At 43.2% G+C, this 19,971-nt stretch overlaps 4 protein-coding genes across 5 annotated transcripts in view; 1 reads left to right on the top strand and 3 right to left on the bottom strand.

Annotated features, from left to right (window-relative positions):
• Nucleotides 1-320: 320 nt before the first annotated feature.
• Nucleotides 321-3,076, bottom strand: LOC124015619 (DNA-directed RNA polymerases I, II, and III subunit RPABC2). The gene is made up of 5 exons (XM_046330980.1): nucleotides 2,924-3,076; nucleotides 2,508-2,577; nucleotides 2,091-2,221; nucleotides 1,225-1,296; nucleotides 321-1,113 (listed from the first exon to the last, which is right to left on the bottom strand). Exons 1-5 carry the CDS (start codon nucleotides 2,941-2,943, stop codon nucleotides 1,023-1,025), a joined length of 384 nt encoding a protein of 127 aa, XP_046186936.1. The 5' UTR covers nucleotides 2,944-3,076; the 3' UTR covers nucleotides 321-1,022.
• A 474-nt stretch (nucleotides 3,077-3,550) lies between these two features.
• LOC124015705 (MICAL-like protein 1) lies at nucleotides 3,551-10,215 on the bottom strand. 2 transcript variants are annotated; one of them, XM_046331113.1, is made up of 15 exons: nucleotides 9,385-10,215; nucleotides 8,541-8,589; nucleotides 8,268-8,409; nucleotides 8,097-8,155; nucleotides 7,824-7,948; nucleotides 7,169-7,716; nucleotides 6,944-6,986; nucleotides 5,715-6,852; nucleotides 5,306-5,407; nucleotides 5,085-5,211; nucleotides 4,855-4,945; nucleotides 4,659-4,732; nucleotides 4,406-4,520; nucleotides 4,254-4,297; nucleotides 3,551-4,091 (listed from the first exon to the last, which is right to left on the bottom strand). In XM_046331113.1, exons 1-15 carry the CDS (start codon nucleotides 9,525-9,527, stop codon nucleotides 3,970-3,972), a joined length of 2,922 nt encoding a protein of 973 aa, XP_046187069.1. In that variant the 5' UTR covers nucleotides 9,528-10,215; the 3' UTR covers nucleotides 3,551-3,969. The 2 variants fall into 2 exon arrangements, with proteins under 2 accessions (XP_046187069.1, XP_046187070.1); XM_046331114.1 differs by having other exon boundaries at nucleotides 5,306-5,404; nucleotides 9,385-10,214.
• Nucleotides 10,054-16,347, top strand: LOC124015707 (ADP-ribosylation factor-binding protein GGA1-like). The gene is made up of 17 exons (XM_046331117.1): nucleotides 10,054-10,323; nucleotides 10,914-10,998; nucleotides 11,571-11,646; nucleotides 11,783-11,881; nucleotides 11,973-12,096; nucleotides 12,203-12,303; nucleotides 12,452-12,532; nucleotides 12,880-13,017; nucleotides 13,137-13,218; nucleotides 13,327-13,440; nucleotides 13,579-13,728; nucleotides 13,829-13,890; nucleotides 14,066-14,256; nucleotides 14,543-14,748; nucleotides 14,838-15,007; nucleotides 15,092-15,202; nucleotides 15,328-16,347. Exons 1-17 carry the CDS (start codon nucleotides 10,158-10,160, stop codon nucleotides 15,436-15,438), a joined length of 2,067 nt encoding a protein of 688 aa, XP_046187073.1. The 5' UTR covers nucleotides 10,054-10,157; the 3' UTR covers nucleotides 15,439-16,347.
• Nucleotides 16,338-19,971, bottom strand: part of LOC124015706 (probable ATP-dependent RNA helicase DDX17) — a 17,751-nt gene continuing 14,117 nt past the window's right edge. The window contains exons 12-13 of the mRNA XM_046331115.1: nucleotides 18,107-18,334; nucleotides 16,338-17,911 (exon numbers count right to left, since the gene is read on the bottom strand). Of these exons, the coding sequence (XP_046187071.1) occupies nucleotides 17,442-17,911; nucleotides 18,107-18,334 (698 nt within the window). The 3' untranslated portion in view covers nucleotides 16,338-17,441. The remainder of the gene's footprint in view (nucleotides 17,912-18,106; nucleotides 18,335-19,971) is intronic.

Below are 19,971 nucleotides of genomic sequence, written 5' to 3'. Positions count from 1 at the left end.
GGTGTTTTATCTGTACTAAGTGTACAATTCAGAGGAACTAGGTGCAAGAGCTTTGTACGGTAGAGTCAAGGACACACAACTGATACAGTAAAATCCAGCGCAAAACACACATTCCTTCAGTCTATAATTATGCTTGGGTCATGTCAGTGTGTCTCAGTACTTCAGGCAGCCTCCAAGAAAAACAAATGTTGAAATCTAAGAAATATGACACAGAGCTCTTAGAAATCTGAGTTATTGGGAGGATTATTTAAAGACATTTTGCTCAGAGCATAGGTGAAACTGTTTCAGCAAGTTATTCACTCAAATGAATTTATGAGTTGCACCATTTGTAACAGATATTTAATTACAGATGTTTTGCAATTAACTCAGCATGAAAAAAGAAGCTAATATTTTTTTTGGCTCTTAAACCTTATAAAAAAGTCACATGCATGCAAAAAGCCAATTGTGTTGGTAAGAAAAATTATACAAAAGTACTTTCTTACAAAACAATTTAATCACAACAATAAAAACAAAAGAGCTCTTCCACAGCAACTGCTCTTCCCCGTCATAAAACTATTCATAAACAATTAAATTTTTACCTAACACAATGTAAATGTAGACATGAGTTACAGTTCTCCCTTGTGAATGACCGCTGTAATAAAAGTACTACTTTCACTTCATAGATTGTATATGCTTCAATGCTTTCAAAATAAATGGCGATACAGTGGGAGGGGTCACAGGCCTAAAATGTAAAAAGTCTTATTAATTGAGGACTTCACTCTGCAGGTTGCCCGTAGAGCTGGTTGGCCCAGTGCAGGGGTAGGTAATGTTATAGCAAAGGACCAGTATGTATGCAGGCTTTTGTTCCAGCCACGCAGTACCACACAATATTTGACTAATCAATTATTCATAGTCTTAAATAGACCCTGATTAGTTGAATAAGGTGTGTTAATGCTTTACTGGAACAAAAGTTTGCACTCACACCAGCCTAGTGGGTTGCGAGGTGGTCTGGCCCTGCCTCTGCCAGTCCGGTTTGGTCTGGCTCAGTCTGTGATGATGAGCTCGTCACAGCCCCAATCTTCATAACTGCCATCAGGAAGGTACCGCCGGATGATGATGGGGATCTTCCTGCACCTGTAAGTCACAGAAAAAAAACACTCAATCATATACTGAAGAGTAACATGCACTCTCCAAGTATCACACTTCCACCATAAACTAGAAAAAAACTGATTAAGCATAGCTTACTTTAGCTCTTTCATGGCAATTTGCAGAGGGTCTGTCTCTCCCTCCAGCTCCACCATGACTGGGGCACACATGCTATATCACAGAGAAAGTTATGAATAGTGACAGAGACAACATGACAGATATCAGACTATACATTCCTCCACATACTCAGCAGATTACCTGTCACCAACTAAACCAACAGTTGACACATGAGGTAGAGAATTTGGCAAGAGCACAAGGTGAGTGGTACCTGTAGCAGTGGCAAAAATAAACATCTGTTGTAATATGCTGGGAACGCAGCATTCCCCTGGGAGGAAATTTATGTTCTGTGTCCACTGCTGTCATTTCTTCCCTTTGTTGTACATCTTGTCAGACATGCTGTAGGCACCAAGCTCCTTCAAACATTACGGTGTAATGTGATTCACGTTGGCTTTGGAATGTTTTGTTGTAATTCTTTACCAAAACAGCTAGCTTTATCTTCATATTTGATCGTTTAGAATGCAGTCAGTTGTCATGTGTATTATGGTTGTCTTTTTAGCTAGTTGAGTCCTAGTTTCTCTTTTTCTATGTTAATATTCACCTTTAGACAAATTATTGTCTTGAGTAAAGGCAAGACATGGGTGGACTCATACACATGCATTACAGCCATGTAGGCGATAAAGCACATCTCTGTATCGTTTTATAATTAACTTCCAAAAATCTAATTTGAGAAACCCATAGATGGTTACTAGCTCTCAGCTAAGAGGCTTGACATGGGCTCTTTTTAATAGACCATATTCACAGGGACTCAAGGGCAGAAAGAGATTTCAAGGGCAGAAAGACATTTCTGAAAAGATGCGGGAGTATCACTTCCCTAGCGTATTGCAACACTGCTGAGGTGTACTCACGCTATCTGGAGGGCGCGTGTCCCCAGCACCCTGGCCCTTTCATATTTGGTCATGTATTGGGTTGTGATCCTCTTCTGGTTGGCCTGTGACCCCTCCCCTGCAGGCAGGATCTTCACATTCTCTTGGTCCTCCTATTAACAGGTCAGGACAACAAGAAATAGACAGAGAGAGCAGAGGAAGCAGGTGGGAGAATTTCTATAAATTGAGTTTGAATTGGTGATGAAATTGTTGAACATTGAATAGGTAATAGACAGTAATGGATTGATTGTAGTGAAATAAAAAGCATCAGACAAATATGACAGATCACAAGAGATTACTAAAACACTAAATCTGTCCAGATACAATGAGGCTTACTATAAATAACGTTAAGAGTTAATACCTTGCTAACAAGTAAGAACAAATAGGTGGAAAACTCACATCTTCAACGTTTTCCAGGTCATCCAATCCCTCATCCTCTTCAGCGTCATCAAAGTCTCCATCATCAAAACTGCAGAGGTTACAAGAGGAGTAAAGTGTAAAGAATAATACACTAAAAGGTGAACAGTGGAGTGTAGAGGCAACGTGAGCTAACTTAGCCAGTTTTGTTGTTCTTAACCAATCTGTGTGTCGTATGTCTTTATAGTCTCTCAACGTGGGAACCTTTCATGTTCTCCAAGTGATTTCATGTTCACACAGGAATTTCAATTTCTCCCAGTGAGAACATGAAAGGTCACAACGTTGAGCTAAAAATCACTGGGGGAACATGGAAGGTCCTTACCTCGAGTCTAAAAAGACATGCGACACACATTGTTGTACTTCATTTTTTTTTAGGTAACAATATCCTATATACTTACTCTCCTTCGTTGTCAGACATGTTCCCTTACTTTAGTTTGGTAAAAAAAAACGAGTGTTTTCAAAAACAAAGATAGCGAACTTCAAAACGCTGTTGTTAACAGCAAGTTATAATTCGTTTTAGCGACTTCCGGTTGTGTGGTGCGTCGATTTGATTGATAGACTAACAACTGCACCATAATATATGGTTCCGCAAAGCGACTCAACACATGAACAAGATGCTTGAAAAAAAAAAATATATATATATATTAAAAAATATAGTTAGGTTTATGTTTCCAAAGGTATTATACTAACTAAACATGTATTTTTAGATCGTATAATGTAGTTTTGAGCATGATAAAATACCTATCATCAAGTGGTTAATTCCCACATTGGTGAGACATAAATAACAAAGATCTGAATACCGTGTGAAAGACCTTGCCCAATAAATCAGAATGTACAGGCAATGGAAAGCATCGCCACAATCTGGAGTAGCAAATACCCTGATTAGCCTGTACAATTAAAATATATATATACATTAGGCATGTGTATGAGGTACATTTAAATAAATAAAAATCATAAAAACATTCATGACATTTAAAATCAAAACATTATCAAAAGATTATGATCATACAAATGCATTCTGTTCATACAAAGTACAATGTTTTATTAAATATAATTTAACAAAGTTGAACTGCAAAAATAAATGTTTAAAGGAGTTATTTTTCATCCCATTAGTGAATGATTCTTTGCAGCAATTCATTTTAGACTGACTAAGGCTTTACGGAATACAGGAGCAATCACATCTTGTACAAAAAGTGCAGTGTAATGGGGAGGTGTAATGGGGATAGTTTTTTTCACTTGGGAAGAAAATTCATATACTCTGCATCAGAGGCTTCTCTTAATTCTTATCCACTCTCATCCACAGTCCAAGAGTCTCCATCTCTTACCCGTAATCTTCATTAATTTCTTTGTACAATTATGAGACATTACATTGTGGCTCAATGTGTATTTGTTAACAAATATAGACCTATTTGTTCCTTCCTTACAGGGTGAGCCCGAGTCCAACTCAGTTCTTCTTTAGAGAGCCTTTGCTCTTAGAATCTTTATGACTCAGCATCTTCAGCATCTTCATGGGCTTGAACTTCGCTCTTAACGTCTTCAGGTCTTTCCCAGACTCTTTTCTTAAATCTGAGGAGGGAGAAATAGTGATACCATGATCAAATTCTGAGAAATGAAGGAGTCTGTGGTGTAGTATTGAGGGAATAGGAATGAAAGAGAGTGTGAACAGACATGAGAAAACAGGAAAGACAACAACAAAATAAACACTCTAGGAAAATACTTTCCCCTCACCTTTCTTCTTGATCATGGAAAACAGGGCATCTTCTTCTTCTTCCCTGAAAAAGACAAACCATTGGTAGGTATGAGCAAGAGCATCATATCTGCTTTATGAAATGTGTCTGAATCAATGGCCCTCGGTATTCATCTATGAGTGTTTCATGCACCTTTGCCTGTCCTGATCCAAGCTGTTGATGATGTGGTTCCTCTGTTCAATGATGGTGACAAGCTCCTCCATCAACTGCTGGTCCCTATAACGGTCATCCTTACTCCACTCACACTCTGGGGTGGATGATGATTGAGGAGGAGATGAGAGACAAACAATTAGATTAGTCAAATAACAACATGTAATAGCAGACTGATAATTGCTGAGCAGTAGTAGATACTGGAGGGAGGGTCGTGTGAAGACTGGCCACTCACCTGGTTTGTTGAGGAGACATCTCAGTTCATATTCCACGTCTGCCTGTCTCTCCTCTAAATTCCGTTGCTTGGCCCTTGGAGTGCACATACAAATACATCAGGTCCATATGTTGGGAATGATAAAAGAAGCAGAGATAATAAAGGTGTTATGGAGGCGCTGTCTTGCTTTGATATCATTTCAGGTCAGTGCACTTACATGTATACCAGCTCTGCGTCTCTGCGCACAAGCATGTGTTTCTCATGTATTAGAGTGAACCAGTCCACCAACATGTCCTCCTCTTCCTGGTCTGAAACAAACAGGTGGACGACACTAGTCTGATCAATAACAATTAATCTCTCACAACAACAATTTATATGATAACTGGAATAATTATTTGGATGTTAATAATAAGCACACCACAGACACGTACAACTACAGACACTCACCATTCTGGCAGTCTCTCAAGCTTCTCTCCATCTCCACCCCTCTCAGCTCCAGCCTGTCCATTCGTTTCTCCAGCTCCCCCAGCTCCCCCTGCAGCTCCTCCACTGGGGCATAGTTGTCTGTCTGCACCTGAGGAGACATGCATGTGTACTAGGGGACTGTTCTGATTTGGAGAAAACACTGGATAATGGGTTAATTCCATTACACTGAGATATCCTCTCACCTTCCTCTTGATGAGGGGGAAGCCATGTCCAGGGGCAGGCTTGGATTTGGGGAACTCAGAGGGGGAGACTTTACGATTGAAAGGGTTCTCCTTGCACACCTGCTAAATTGGAGATTGAAGACATTTCTGTGAAATCCATAATTGTAGTATTCAAGCACACAGTCCAAGCAGCTATCTGGAGTAGGCTATAACCTACAGTATAGGGACGATGTTGTTATGCAGGAATCTTAGAAAAAGATGTCTTATGTTAACATGTTGGAAAATAGTTTCAGTCTGAAACTCACTTAACCTGATATCTTTGCATAATACTTATGTGTTGTGTAATACAAGCCCATATGTTCTGTATTTTGGGCAGGTTGAGCTGTGACATAGATATCAGTGGAGACTAAAGAGCAGCATTATACCGTACCTTACTGTGAGAGGGGGTGGGCACCTGGCCAGAGTCCCTCACTTCAGACACACTAGGGAGCGATGGGGGTCTGAGCAGGGAGGGACTGGCTGCTGCTCCATTGGTTGATGGGGTGTGACTTTGAGTACAGGTTAAACTAGTGGAGATTGCGGGCACAGACACACTTTTGGGCAAAGAGAGGCTCTGGGCTACATCTGATTTGCCAAGAGCACTTGGTGCTCCAGTCACACTGCATATGCTATCAGCTCCAGCTAAATTAGACACACTAAGTGAACCGCCAGAAGCTTCAGAAACACCATATGAACTAGCTTCTTCAGTTAAATTAGATATGTTAGGTGCACTAACTGCTCCAACTAAACCTCCGAACCCACTAGCTCCAGCTAGACCAGATACACTGTGTGAGCTGGCTACTTCAGCTAGATTAGATACATCAAGGGAACTAGCAGCCTCAGCCAAGTAAGATGAACTTGTGGTTTTAGCTTCAGCCAAATTAGACAAACCAAGTGAACTAGCTGCTTTGGACAAGTTGGTTGATTGTCCAACTCCAACATCTGCCAAAATACATACATCAAGTGCACCAGCTGTTTCAGCCATGTTAGCTATCCCACCAACATCAGCTGACTCAGATATACCAAATGAACAAGGTTCTTCAGCTAAATTAGATACAGGAAGTGAGCATCCTGCTTCAGCTAAACTTTCTTTCTCTGGCGCATTAGCAATTTCAGGTAAATTTACTGCGTCATCCGCTCCAGCAATACTAGACTTGTCAACTTCTCTGGACGTGTCCTCTAAATGAGCGTGGCAATGTGAGCCGGCTGCTTCAGCTAACAGACTGGTACCACACCATGTCTGGCTTGTTACCATTGAGGGCTGTGCTTGGCCTTCAGCACCACTCATTGTGTTCTCTTCCCCAGTGTAATCATCATCAGCCTCCTCATCCTCAAACTCCCCAAAGGGGTTGGGAGGGGGTTCTCTCGCTCTGTACCAACTGCCTCTGAGGGAGGGTATAGAGCCTGAGCGTGGGGGCTTGGGCATACTAGGGGGCGGGGCAGGGGGAAGCTTTGGCCAGGGCCCTGGCTGGACAAGCTCCAGCCACGGTGGGTCTTTGGGTTTACAGGGCCCACTGGGTTGGCCAAACCTGATGTCAAAAGTGAAATAAATAAATAGGCATTAATTGGACAATTCTACTCAAAGTTACATCATGTGTTATGTCTGATGAACAAACTTACCTGCGAGAAGGATTGGGTAAGGTTTTATTATCAACTGGGTAACCTGCAGAGAGAGGGAGATGGATAGTGAAACATGTAATGGATATGTTTGAAATGAGGAGAAGATGGGATGTCTACACAGAATTGAGTGCACTGAAATATTCTGATAACAAGGACATACTCTTCATACAGTCGTAAAGTGAGGTCAGAATCGAGAAGCTGGAGTCGGTAGTTAGTCTTACTCACCAGAAACAAGGGGGCTGTCCATGGTTTTAGGTGGACGGGTTCTAGGTGCAGGACGAGGAGGGGTGGAGTCTAACACCCGTCTGGGTGCAGGAACTGGCCGTCCAGGGCTTGCAGAAGCCCAATCGCTGTCTGGTGTTACAACGAGTGTTTTGGTTGTTTGAATGGGCCGTGTCCCTGCTTCTTCAAGCTTTCCCTCTTCTACAGTGGGCTTTGGAGGACGGGGTGGCATTGGCTTCTTGAGTGTGTCGCGCCTTGTCTTTCTCTCACCTCCCTCCGTCTCTGTCCCTCCTCTTCCAAAAATAACTGTCTCATCTGAGTCTGTTTTTCCAATATAATCAGAGAGATTGGGGTTGTCTGTTAATCCACCCTGAGATAGTGTCACCTCCTGCTCATCAAATTTGAGCAGATTCTCTATTGATCCAGTTTGTTTACTGTAGTCGGGGTGGGCATTTTGACTGGCTGTCAAGTGGTGGGTGCAGACCAAGGAGCCAACTTCACTCCCCGCTTTGTAAGACCCTGGTAAGAGAGTGCTGCTGCACACAGTGCATCTGAAAGAGAAACACAGGATGACATGAGAGGGACACAAATCACAGATTATATTTCACTGTCTGCAGATAAGGATAAACTAGCGTTGCCTTCTGAGCAGTAGTGTTACCTGAAGCAGCTGCGGTGGTAGAGTTTCCCCTCGGTGAGATGTCTCTGCACCAGGTGGACGTGCTTCATGCAGGAGGCACAAACGCTGCATGGCCTGCCACTGTTGGATGGCTCCTCTGTCCTTGACTGTTGAGCAGGGGAGGTCAGCCAATGGCAACAGTAAAGAGGAAGAAATGTGAGAATTTGGGAAAGAAGAGGAGATTGAGATAAATAATTTTGTGGACAGAGTTGAGATTCAAATACAAATGGCTTCATAACAACTTTATTACATTACCTTGGCAGGCTGCAAACCTCCAAGAGAGTCAGGTTGTGTCTGGGAGTGACTGGAGCACTCTGCGACATAGTACAAATGAACACTTTGAATACACACACATTTGACAAACACAGGTGGAACCAACCATGTGCTGTTTTCCCAATTTGACTTTGACACAATTTAGCCACACACCATGAGACTTCTTGCTGAAGCAGTGGTGGTAATGGGAGAGGTAAGTGATGACACTTAGCCGGTCTGGCACCTCTGTGGACACCATGTCCTTAGCATCCAGCAATGCAGGGATTCCCAGCTTTGACTGTGCGACCTCAAATGCCTGGTAGGAGACAGGGATCAGTAATGAAATGCCAGACAGATAGGACAATATAAACAGATGTAGTGCAATGTATGAACATAAACGTGCATTGAGACAGTTAGGCAGGTAAAACATAATTATGTAAAACTCACCAGATGGTTGTTTTCATAAACGTTATCTTTGGAGAGGGAGTTGAAGTCTCTGGCAAAAGCATAATAGTACTATGTGATACAAATGATGGGAATCAATATGTTTTGACCATGACCGTTTACAATCCAAGTAAACACCAAGTAATTGAGTCCCCTCAACTTGCTCAACAACCACATTATTCATTATCAGATTCAGCTGAGGTCTAGAATTTATGGAGTGATTGGTACCAGATACAATGCTCTTAGTTTTAGAGATGTTCAGGACTAGTTTATTACTGGTCAACCATTCTAAAACTGACTGCAAATCTCTGTTCAGCATTCCAGCGATTTCACTATCTGCGGTTGCTGATGCATGAAGGGTTCAATCATCCCCATACATAGACACACAGACTTTGTTTAATGCCAGTGAAAGGTCATTAGTAAAAATAGAAAAAAAGTAGAGGGCCAAGAGAGTTGCCCTGCGGCACACCACACTTGACATGTTTAACATTAGAGACGTTTCCATTAAAGAATGGAGTGGGGAGAGGAAAGGATAGAGGAAGATTAAGGAGAGTTAACTTGGAGCTTAGGCCATGCTGTGGTTCCGTGTATCAGGGCAGACAAATCCACTGTGACAGGATTCAGGTCCCTGCTACAGCCACAGATTAGTTTGCCAGCTGCTCTGGATCAGCCTAAGGACAGGCAGGAACTGAGTCCTATAGGCCTACTGTCAACAATGTACTCACATACAACACACTGACTGGGGCTGTGGGAGACTGGGTGCCAGTGTTGGCCCACAGTAGTAAAGAGGATGGGGACGCTCACAGGGGAGTTCACATTCTTATTCTAATTTATTTTATATACTTACATCAAATCAGGTCGGTGTTTGTGGATAATGGCACAAAACGCCAATCCATCTCTGAATGAAGAAGACATGTTCCTTATCTCCACATTGGGGTAATTTTCGCATTTTATGCGACACCATTCTTGTAAAGCTTTCAATGACCCCATGATAGAGTTTCATTCTCCCATGTTAAATTGAGAAAGTCAACAACCACTTCAACCTTTCAGATCCTGGATATTCAACCCTGTTTAGCACACTCACTAGCTACGTTAGCTTGTTGGCTATATTTTGTCGACCAAGTCCAACATTGTTTTTACTGAGAAAACCTATGAGACTTCACTGTAACTTGCTTCCAATGTGTTGTTCCCCAAAAGTCTCTAATCTCAGCGAAGTAGATCCTTGAAGTAGAAAATAGCGAGCAACGTCCACTTTCGCGGGTTGATTTGCTGTAAAATGTTGACACAACAATAAAAATCTCTTCACTCAGGTATTTTTTCGTTCGAATCTCTTTTGGGTTACATTTTCTTAAATGTGTTACGTTGTTTAGCGATCTTGGCTTTCCGAGATAATGTACTACCCCGAAGAGTTGATCACACAGAATAAACACCAAAACAAACCCGTTACTGTACCACACGGTAACTGTACTGACTACACACATGTACAGCAGTACACTGTTGTGCCGCTAGAGGGTAGAGAAAACCGGTATAAATCTGAAACGGCTTGCAATAAACAACTACAGTATGATCGAGAAGGTTCATTAGAAAGTGTGATGACATTTTTTCTGTGTTTTATATTCTATGCGACAGTGCCAGCTGCCATCGTGTCCATCATCCACCCATCACTGTCGGGGAGGTGAGAAGGGGAGCTCTCAAAGTTGTCCCTCGCGAGACACGTTCATGGTAAAGAGAATTCCCGTAGTGATGGCGGCGTCGCCTGACACGGACAGTTTGGAGGCACGTATCAGTAAGTCTTTTAAAAAGTTATTTAGGTTGTATAGAGAGCTATTGGAGCATGCGTCCTTGGAAAAATAACCGTGTTGCAGTTGACCGAGATGACAGTTTAAGCAAAATCAAGGTGCAAACTGAGAGGGACTGTAACGTTAAGACCTCTCATAAACAGCAAGCTAGCCAGCTGTAAAGCTAACGTGAGCTAACTAGCTAGCCAGATAGATTCACAGAACCATCTAGACTAGAGCTAATGCAATATAACTCTTGCTAGATACGGGAACCAGCAAGCCACCTATCGTGAATTCATATCCTGCCAGTGACTATACGCTTAGCTATGTGACAGTGTGCTGTCAAATGCAGGAAGCCTAGCTCACTCGGTCACTGGGAGAACTGGAGTTGGAGTCTTTTGCAAAGTCGTGTCCAAAGTACTGCTGGAAAGCTAAATTACTTGCTATTATCTGTTTTTAAAACAGTTCCGCAACAGAGTTGATTGATGTTCATCTCCACGTTTGACAGTTCCCTGAAATAAACATGGATATGCGTCACTATCGAAAAATAATTAACCTTAATTTCCCCTTCCCCCAATTTCCTTAATTCTCCCATTAGACAAGGCCACAAACCCACTGAACAGAGACACAGATTGGGACAGCATCCAGGCCTTCTGTGACCAGCTCAACAATGATTTGGAGGGGTATGTCAGTGTCTCATAACATGTACACGTCTTAGCACTATGTTTTCACCTCTCAGGAGTAGCTGTACTGAGTACATGTTTGTTACTTAAAGCTGCAATATGGAACTTTTTGGGCTATCTCCAAATGCACATAGGAATGTGAGTTATAGGTCTGTCATTCTCATTGAAAGCAAGTCTAAGAAGTGGTAGATTTGTTCTGTGTGTGCTATTTCTATGCGTCCCATTCCTACATTTCGTACTTTTGGTTTTGTACACCAGCTTCATACAATATACAATATTTGTAGTTCTTGAAAATATATTTCATAGATGTTTAGATGGTATAATGATTCTCTACACTATACATCGATTGTTTTGCCACTTAAACTGAAGTTAGGTAAACTTAGAGCGATTTCTTCATATTCACCTTTAAGATTTCTGACACTGACCCTGTGCTGACATCTGTGTCAATCCACCCCAAAATATGTGTTGTCTAGAGTGGAGGGAGAGGTAAAATTGCATGTCATACAATAGTCAATGTTCGATTGATGTGGCTGAAGTTGGCAGCAGATCTAACTCTTTATTTTCCATTTCAGACCCCAGCTGGCCACCAGGCTACTGGCTCACAAGATCCAATCACCTCAGGAGTGGGAGGCCATGCAGACACTCGTGGTGAGTTGAGTGATGGCAGTGTGTTGTAACAGGAATCCAAGTCAATCCAATTGACAGCCTTCTGTGTAGTGTGTGTGTCTACATTCATATTGAAGAAACTAATTGTGTGACTCACTTGTGATGTGTGTACAACCAGGTGCTGGAGACTTGCATGAAGAGCTGTGGGGAAAGGTTCCACAGTGAGGTGGGCAAATTTCGCTTCCTCAACGAGCTCATCAAAGTGGTCTCTCCAAAGGTAATGCTTGTCTCTGTCTGTGCCTTTCACTGAGCAAGTCTGTTAAAATTGGATAAGCTCTCACTCAGCATGCTCCTGCTTGCTCCCTTAGTACCTCGGCACCCGGGCTCCAGAGCCAGTGAAGAAGAAGGTGTTGGAGCTCATCTATAGTTGGACACTGGGGCTGCCTGACGAGGCAAAGATCGCTGATGCCTACCAGATGCTTAAAAAACAGGGTGAGCTGCTCTATACTTAGTGACTGCAGTGTAGCTATGATGGTGATGGACGAACAGTTGTTGTTAATGTTGTGTTTACCTTGGTTTGTGTTGTTTTTTTAACCAGGCATTGTCAAACAGGACCCAGTTCTTCCAGCTGACAAACTCCTCCTGCTTCCACCTCCCAGACCAAAAAATGCCATATTTGAGGATGAGGAGAAGTCAAAGGTAAGGTTTTGTTAAACAAAAGAAATATATACCTTGTTTTTTTCTCCAAATTTTGCATTACAAATGTGATTCACCATCCATTCTACACTCCATTTACTTACCCCTCCCCTTAACTTTAAATTATTCCTCCTCCCTGGTGTCTTGGTAGACACTGACTCGCCTGTTGAACAGCACTCACCCTGAGGACCTGAAAGCAGCCAACAAACTGATCCAGGAAATGGTGCAGGAGGTACAGTCTCTTTTCTCAAGCTCGCCTAAATGTATGAATAATGTAGATCTTTAGGCTGTTTCATTGCAGTAATACGGAGATGTACATCACATCGCACAGTGTGAACTGTATTATCTGGTCTGTGTGTGTGTTAGTATGGGAGAGAAAGTGAATGCCCAAGTGCTTTAGTACTCTTCTAGTCATGTAAGGGGACTGAGTGAGAAAGTGGGCGCTCTGCCCTGAGGGGTGGTCTCCTTGTCAGAATCATTCAGTGCTTTCACGAATCCTTTAATTTAGGGACAAAGGATACTTTTCTTCCCCCTCCTCCCTCCCTGGTTTCTTCTTCCTGACCTGTGTGTGTGTCTCAGGACCAGAAGCGGGCGGAGAAGTTGTCCAAGCGTGTGAACGCCATCCAGGATGTGAATGAGAGTGTCAGCCTACTGACTCAGCTGCTGGAGGACTATGACCGGACCACCAACCCACAGAGCAATGCAGAGCTCATCCAGGTCTGTGGCACCTTTACACAAGCCAGAGACACCTCCCACAGTGCCATAACAGCATCACCTATATATGATGTATACAAAGCACTACATGCAGATACAGACATTTGATAGTGTGTGTTTAGGACTTGTACCAGCGCTGTGAGAAGATGAGACCCACATTGTTCAGACTGGCCAGTGATACAGAGGACAATGATGAGGCTCTGGGTGAGGTTTCAGACACTCCTCAATGTGTTTAAGTGTATGGTACACAGAGAGAGAAGAATATGTGGGTGACGATATACAGTATATTACAAGTGTGTGTGTGTTTGGCAGCGGAGATCCTCCAGGCCAACGACAGCCTGACTCAGGTCATCAACCTGTACAGGCAGCAGGTGAAGGGAGAGGTGGTGAACGGGAACAACTCAGCTAATACGCGAAGGCTCACAGGTGAGCAACAATGGGTCAATGACACATGCATCCATAGGGACGATAGCGTCACTTGACACAACCTTGGTAGGAGGGGACGAGAGTATATGATTACATGCATGGGTTAAAAGATTTCCTCTGTACACTTATCTCTTCCAGGAAGTAGTGTGGCGCTACTTGATCTATCGGGATTGGACACGTCACCTCCTTCCTACCCAGAATTCCCCACTCCAACAGACAGCCTAAATGCTTCCTCTCAGGAGATGGGCATCAGTCTCCTTGACGATGAGCTAATGTCACTGGGTAAGGGCAGACAGCATATTACATCAAGTCTTCCAGGACCTCTGCTACTTCCATGTTGTGTGTGTTAATTGTGGGTGACTGCCTAATTTTCCCAGGTTTGAGTGAGGGACCCACACCTCCAACCCGGCCTCCCAGCCTGAGGACTCTACCGCCTGGGACTCTTTCCAGGTGAGAACTGAGGACTTCACACAGTGAGACATGATGCATAATATTCCGTTAACACCAAATCCATTGAGTCCCTTTTAGCTTGATAGATTACCATTACTTAGGCAGGTTCGTGATTATACCTCAACAAGTGTACCGTCTCTGTGTCTTACACGTGGTGTCGCTTTCTTTGCAACAGTCTTCTGACAGTGTGGATATTACTGATATCCCAGCAGCGCCTAGTGTACTACTGAGTCCAGATCGGCTCCCCTACACCCAGCCTCTTTCTACTGGAGCCACGTCTGGAAGCTCAGCTTTAGATGAGTTGGATCTGCTGGGGAAGAAGCTGCTACAGCAATCCCTACCTCCAGAGGGCCTGCAGGTCAAATGGTAACTTAACCGTTCACTATGGGAGGGTTTTACACCGCAGGAGATGTTTGTGTCAAGTATCCGTGTTAGTCTGCCAGTTATGTTGCTTAGTACAGTGTTGATGGACCACTGTGTTCGTTATGATTTGAAGTCACTTCAAGTGCTGTAGAAGCAAAACAATATATGAAGAAGTGAAACCATATATGAAGGATCATGAGGTGATGACCATGTCAACTTGTTATAACAACATGACAGACACTCCGCAACCTTGTTCAACCTTTTATGTAGTACCTTTATCTATTTTCAGGGACAAGCCTCCGTTCAAACCTACTCTACGAGATCTCCAGAACAAATCTGGAAGTAATCCAAGTCCTATCCCGGCCTTCTCCCCTGAGCACCCGGTGGCTCTCCAAGGTGATAGGTTGTTGGACACCTCTCCGGTTCACACAGTTATTCCCCCTATAGAAATGACCCTGACAGATGTTTTTGTGCCACTTGAGTCCATTAAGCCCAGTAAGTATCTATAATATTTTTAGTATCTACTTGCTATGCTAATAGTGCATCACATTTGAACAGTGTTTTAAACTCTTTGTTGTAACCAGGCAACCTGTTGCCTGTGACGGTGTTTGATAGCCACAGTTTGCGGGTGCTCTTCCACTTTGCACGTGACACTCCGTCCTCTCTTGCTGATGTGCTGGTGGTGATCATCTCCATGCTCTCTTCCGCCCCGGTTCCAGTCAGCAACATCCTCTTTCAGCCCTCTGTCCCTGACGTAAGACCTCTTCTCTCTTAATCTACCTTTTTCACCTTCAGTTCCATTGTCAGTGTAGGGTTGACATCATGACCTCTGTTGTAGACAATGAGAGTGAAGCTACAGCCCCCATCAGGAACAGAGCTTCCAGCCTTCAACCCAATCCTCCCACCTGCTGCCATCACACAGGTCCTGCTGCTGGCCAACCCTCACAAGGTACTAGACTGTGTAGGCACTCATTGAAGGCCTGTTATATACCTCTGTGGCATCCCCGACATGAACATTTTCTTGTAATTATAAACTAATAGATTTCTGCAACCCTCAATTCTCTTCTTTTCCAGGAGAAGGTGCAGTTGCAATACAAGCTAACCTTCATGCTAGGAGAGGAAGACTATGATGAAAGAGGAGTTGTAGCCCAGTTTCCACCTTCAGACACATGGGGCAATCTGTAACATTCAACAGATTGACAAGATGTGGCATCTCACTCAGACACTGCATAAACCTTGCTTTTAAAAAATGCTTCTATTGATTGGCTAAGCAAGGTAATCTCAACTGGGTGTTCGCTTTATGATTTAATGTCCTCTGTGCAGCTTTACAGAACTTTATTTGTCTGCTTTCAAACGTACCTAGAACTATTGCACAGCAGACCGTGTGTCACAGCCATGTCTTGTTTTTAACAAATAAGACAAATTCTATGAATGAAGGACAACCTATTTGTTTACTTTCATGCTCCGGGAGACATGTAACGGAACCTTTGGGGAAGGCTCATTTTTTATCTTTGTCTCATTCTTTTTATACAGCTGTAGACTATCCTGCTGAGGTTGTGTTTACCCCACCATGCTCCCAGGGTTTCTTACTGTGATAATGATAATGCATGGAGAATGGTTTGCCTGATGTCCTTGTCATGTAGAATTAGACATTCTAAGTCCTATTTAATCTGCCATTTGTGCCTATTTAAGGTTTGTTTTCACTATCATGTCCATTTGGATGGTTTGTCGGTTTTACCGGTTACTCTTTTGATCCATTGCATATGTCTACTCCTTGCTGCTTCATAGATTACCTGTTCTGGGAAGAAATCTGTTTTAAAGATGAATGTCTGTCAAAGTTGTCTTGCTGAATCACTCTTTCCTCAAAGGCTTGAGTCTCCCAAGCACATACCATCAGGCATCTCCAAAACAACTCTGTAAATATTGGAACTTATGTACATTTGCAAAGAGAACTTTATTGAAAATGGAAGTTATTTATCTTGGTTTAAACTGTTATCTTAACCAAGCTCATTCACACAATGGTAGTTTTAGGAGCACCATCAATACCTCACCTAGTGGAGTACAGAAACAATGTTAAGACACACTTTAAACATTCAAAAGCTTTATTGAAACCTGAAACAAAACCAGACAGTAATGTGATTTTACAGGTTGGTCTTTTCTACATACTAGAATGATTCCACTACAGGTGGAAAGGACAGATAGGCACTAACCTACACATCTCTACACTAGGAAGAAACAAGCATGTGTGACAGGTTTAGAGTTCAATAGAGAAACAATATCCCAAGACCATGAAACTATTTTATTATATGCTCCAGCTACCGAGGGGTTGAACGATCCCACAAAATAAACAATTAAAATTACGTAACTTACATAAGTGTATATAAAGGTTTGAATGAACAAACTAAAGTCGAATAACGTCCTCATGACATGAAATGTCTATCCATATTTCAAAACACTGTCCTGGAACTGATTTACTAATCACCTTTTTCAGGGAAATTCTAAATGGGAAAATAATCACATATGTACAAACTAGCTAAAGCTGAAGAACGAAAAGCACACCTGAATGAGCTGAGAAAAGTTGTTGAGAAACGGTAGCACCTGCCTCGTACACCGAAAGGCAAAATAACACATTCATACACTGAAACGACTCATTCGAAGCTCACTATACTAAGAAAGCCGGTTTGCACAATAATGAAATAACCTTTACGTTGGACAATATGCTGAAAAGGTTAACTGTTGAAAGCACTGGATATGTATTTTGTGGGAAAAGCAACATGAAACAAATTAGACGGCACTTCAATGAAAATGCTTTCATCACCTACAAATGTATAACTATTACATTTCAGCGTATTCCACTTCAATTGTGGTCTAACTACTCAAATGTCAATCTGCATTTGTACAGCTATTTTAATGCTTAAACAAATCCTTTCAAAGCACTGATGTCAAACAGCTTGTTAGTCAGGCATGTTCATTATTGGAATGTTGAATGTCCACAATAAATCGTCTGACTTTTTATTTTTAACGCTCACCAATCTTAACAAAACACTTCTGGATTTATGTCAGCTAAGGCCAAGATTTCAAGCACAGTACTCCAGAATCTCAACCTGACAAGCTAAATCCTAACACAACTGACTTTTCTGGTTGATGTTGGGAATTGTATGCATGTGTGGTGAGGGCTAGCCCCAGCTTTACTTTCTTTGTGAGGTTGGAGGGGGTGGGGAAGCAAACTGGAAGGGCGAGTGCCCCATTAATCCCATCATGGGCTTGGCTGGGGTAAACTTCTGGGCCATGAGGGGCTGCGGCCCTGAGGGGGGTGGAGGGGGCTTACTGGACCTGCTGACTGAACCAAACTGCCCCGCTGACTGATCTTGCCCCCCATTGCTGCTCCCAGACTTGTACTGGCTGTAGGAGGAGCTGGAGCCATAGCTGCGGCTGTCCCTCCTATCCCTGTAGGAAGAGGACGACCTGTCCCCGGCGCGGCTACTCCCTCCATCTCGGCTGTCGCGGCTGAAGCTGCTGCTGCTCCCCGTGCCGCTACTGCTCCCCCGGCTGTCCTTGCTGCCTACGGTAGTGCGCATGCGCCGGTTGCACTCATCCTGATACATCAGGTTGGGGTTGCTGGCGTTGGAGCCGTTGCCACGGAAACGTGACCTGCCTCCTGCATTCCAAAGAGAGAAGATGAAGTCAGTTATAAAATGCTGCAAATACCTGGACACACTGACACTTACTGTAAAAAACTAGCTTGTTCAACGTACAATGAAGAAACCTCAAGTCAACAGCCCACTGTCAATCACTTAAACAAAAATCTAGAGGGGCAACTCTTTCCCCCGAAGGCTCTCCCTCATTCTCTCACCTCCTCCACGGCCAGTGTTGACCAGTTGCAGCAGCTTGGGGTTTATGGCCTGCCGGGCCTCCTCTAGAACACGGATGAGCTCACGGGCCTGACGAAGGTTGCCCGGAGTGAAGAATGTGTAGGCTGTACCCTTGTTGGTGCTACGGGCCGTACGGCCGATACGGTGGATGTAGTCCTCAGAGGAGTTTGGGTAGTCATAATTGATGACAAATTTGACATCCTCCACATCTTGGGTTAGGAGTTGGGTAGGGAGGGTTAGTCAATGGGGAGGGAGAAGAGACAAGGACAAGTTAGGAAAAGCAGCATTGATTGATCGAAACATTTCACAACAATATGCCACCTGTGGAAAGGTCAGGGAGAGGAATGGAGAGGTCATTTATTCCTATTTTAAGATGTTTGCTTTGTGCACCAAGCAAAACTATACATGTACTTGGTACAGACAATACCCATAGACACAGATCTAACTCTGAAACCTCACTTACCTGTCTAGTGAACAATGTAATCGGTACATAATACAGAAACACTTCAATCCTACTTACCCCAACATAACTACAATACTGTCAATATTATTTGTTAACCAATACACTATGTTCCTCGAAAAATACAATGGGGTCCTCAGTATTCCAGTCACTATATATTTCAAATGCTTTTGGTCAAGCACTGAATATACCGCTTCTTCGGGACCAAAACGTTACAATAACAGCCAACCAATACCAGATAGACTAAATCATTACACATAGGGTTTGAACATCCCCATTTTGAGTGGGGCTGAAACTTCAAATAAATAAATGGGGTACATCTGTATCCATTGACAAAACTGGCAAAGGGTAAGATTTCTTTAAAGGGTGGAATTTAACTCTTTTTTTAAAAGTCTGTTTCTCATTACAGTTGACATAGGGCTCTGAAAACACTGCTGTGGGTTAAAAATGTCTCTTTCTTACGGACCGATGAGGTGGATGGGAACAGGGAAGGTGGGGTGAGGTACTTACCCTGTATTAGAGATGACTTACAAGGTTAGTGCCCTCTGTCCCCCCCGACCAGTCCTGGGAGGTCTGTAGGGGTAGGAGAGTGAGGAGGACAACATGGGTCCTCCCCCCTCCCATCACTCCTCCACACATCCCTCCTAACTGGAGTGGCAGAGCCAGAACCCAGGCTGGACTGGGTCTGACACCACACCCTTGCTCTGCCTCTTCATGTCATCAGGGGCATGAATAGGGGAAATTGGGCTACTGTTTCTGTTGGGTACTTCAATGTGACTTCAGGGGTCTAAATATGGACTTCCTGTAACTACCTGTATGGTAAGCATCCTCTCCTGTTTCTAGCGAATACCTGATGTTTAATTCTAGTTTGGGGGATATTTTCTGGGGTTGTTGTTGAGATTATCCAAGGTCTTTGGTAGAAATCTGTTCAGAGGAGACAAATGGAAGAGACCCAGGGAAGTCCCGAGTCCTTCCCAGACTGACAGCGTGTCCAGGAGCCCAGGGGTTCAAGTGCAGTAACAAGAAACAGACACTGGGGTGGTGATGTGGAGGTTTTGGGGAGCTAAAATACTCAACATTAAGGGGCTTTGCCAGGGAAAATGAGCATTTGTAGAGGGGCAAATATAGAGATGTTGTCAGGACATGATTCTGACTGGGGTTTGCTGAGTGCAGGTAGAACATTTCCATTTTTCTGAATCATTACTACAGGTCTGGGTTGTCTTTGCATGATGCACACAAAGAGTCATTTGATATTTGAAGTAAAGCGATGAAAGCATGAAAGATTTGGGAAGAAGGCCAAGGGATCACATGACCAAGGTCAGAATAAGCATAGGTTGAGGTAGAAAGAGAATGCATCTCTAAACAGTGGACTATGAACAGGTAAAT

Source organism: Oncorhynchus gorbuscha, linkage group LG26 (assembly GCF_021184085.1).
Source record: "Oncorhynchus gorbuscha isolate QuinsamMale2020 ecotype Even-year linkage group LG26, OgorEven_v1.0, whole genome shotgun sequence".
NCBI classification, from domain to species: domain Eukaryota; kingdom Metazoa; phylum Chordata; class Actinopteri; order Salmoniformes; family Salmonidae; genus Oncorhynchus; species Oncorhynchus gorbuscha.
The sequence above is the reverse complement of the archived record's forward strand: the minus strand, read 5'-3'. Positions and strand labels throughout refer to the sequence as shown.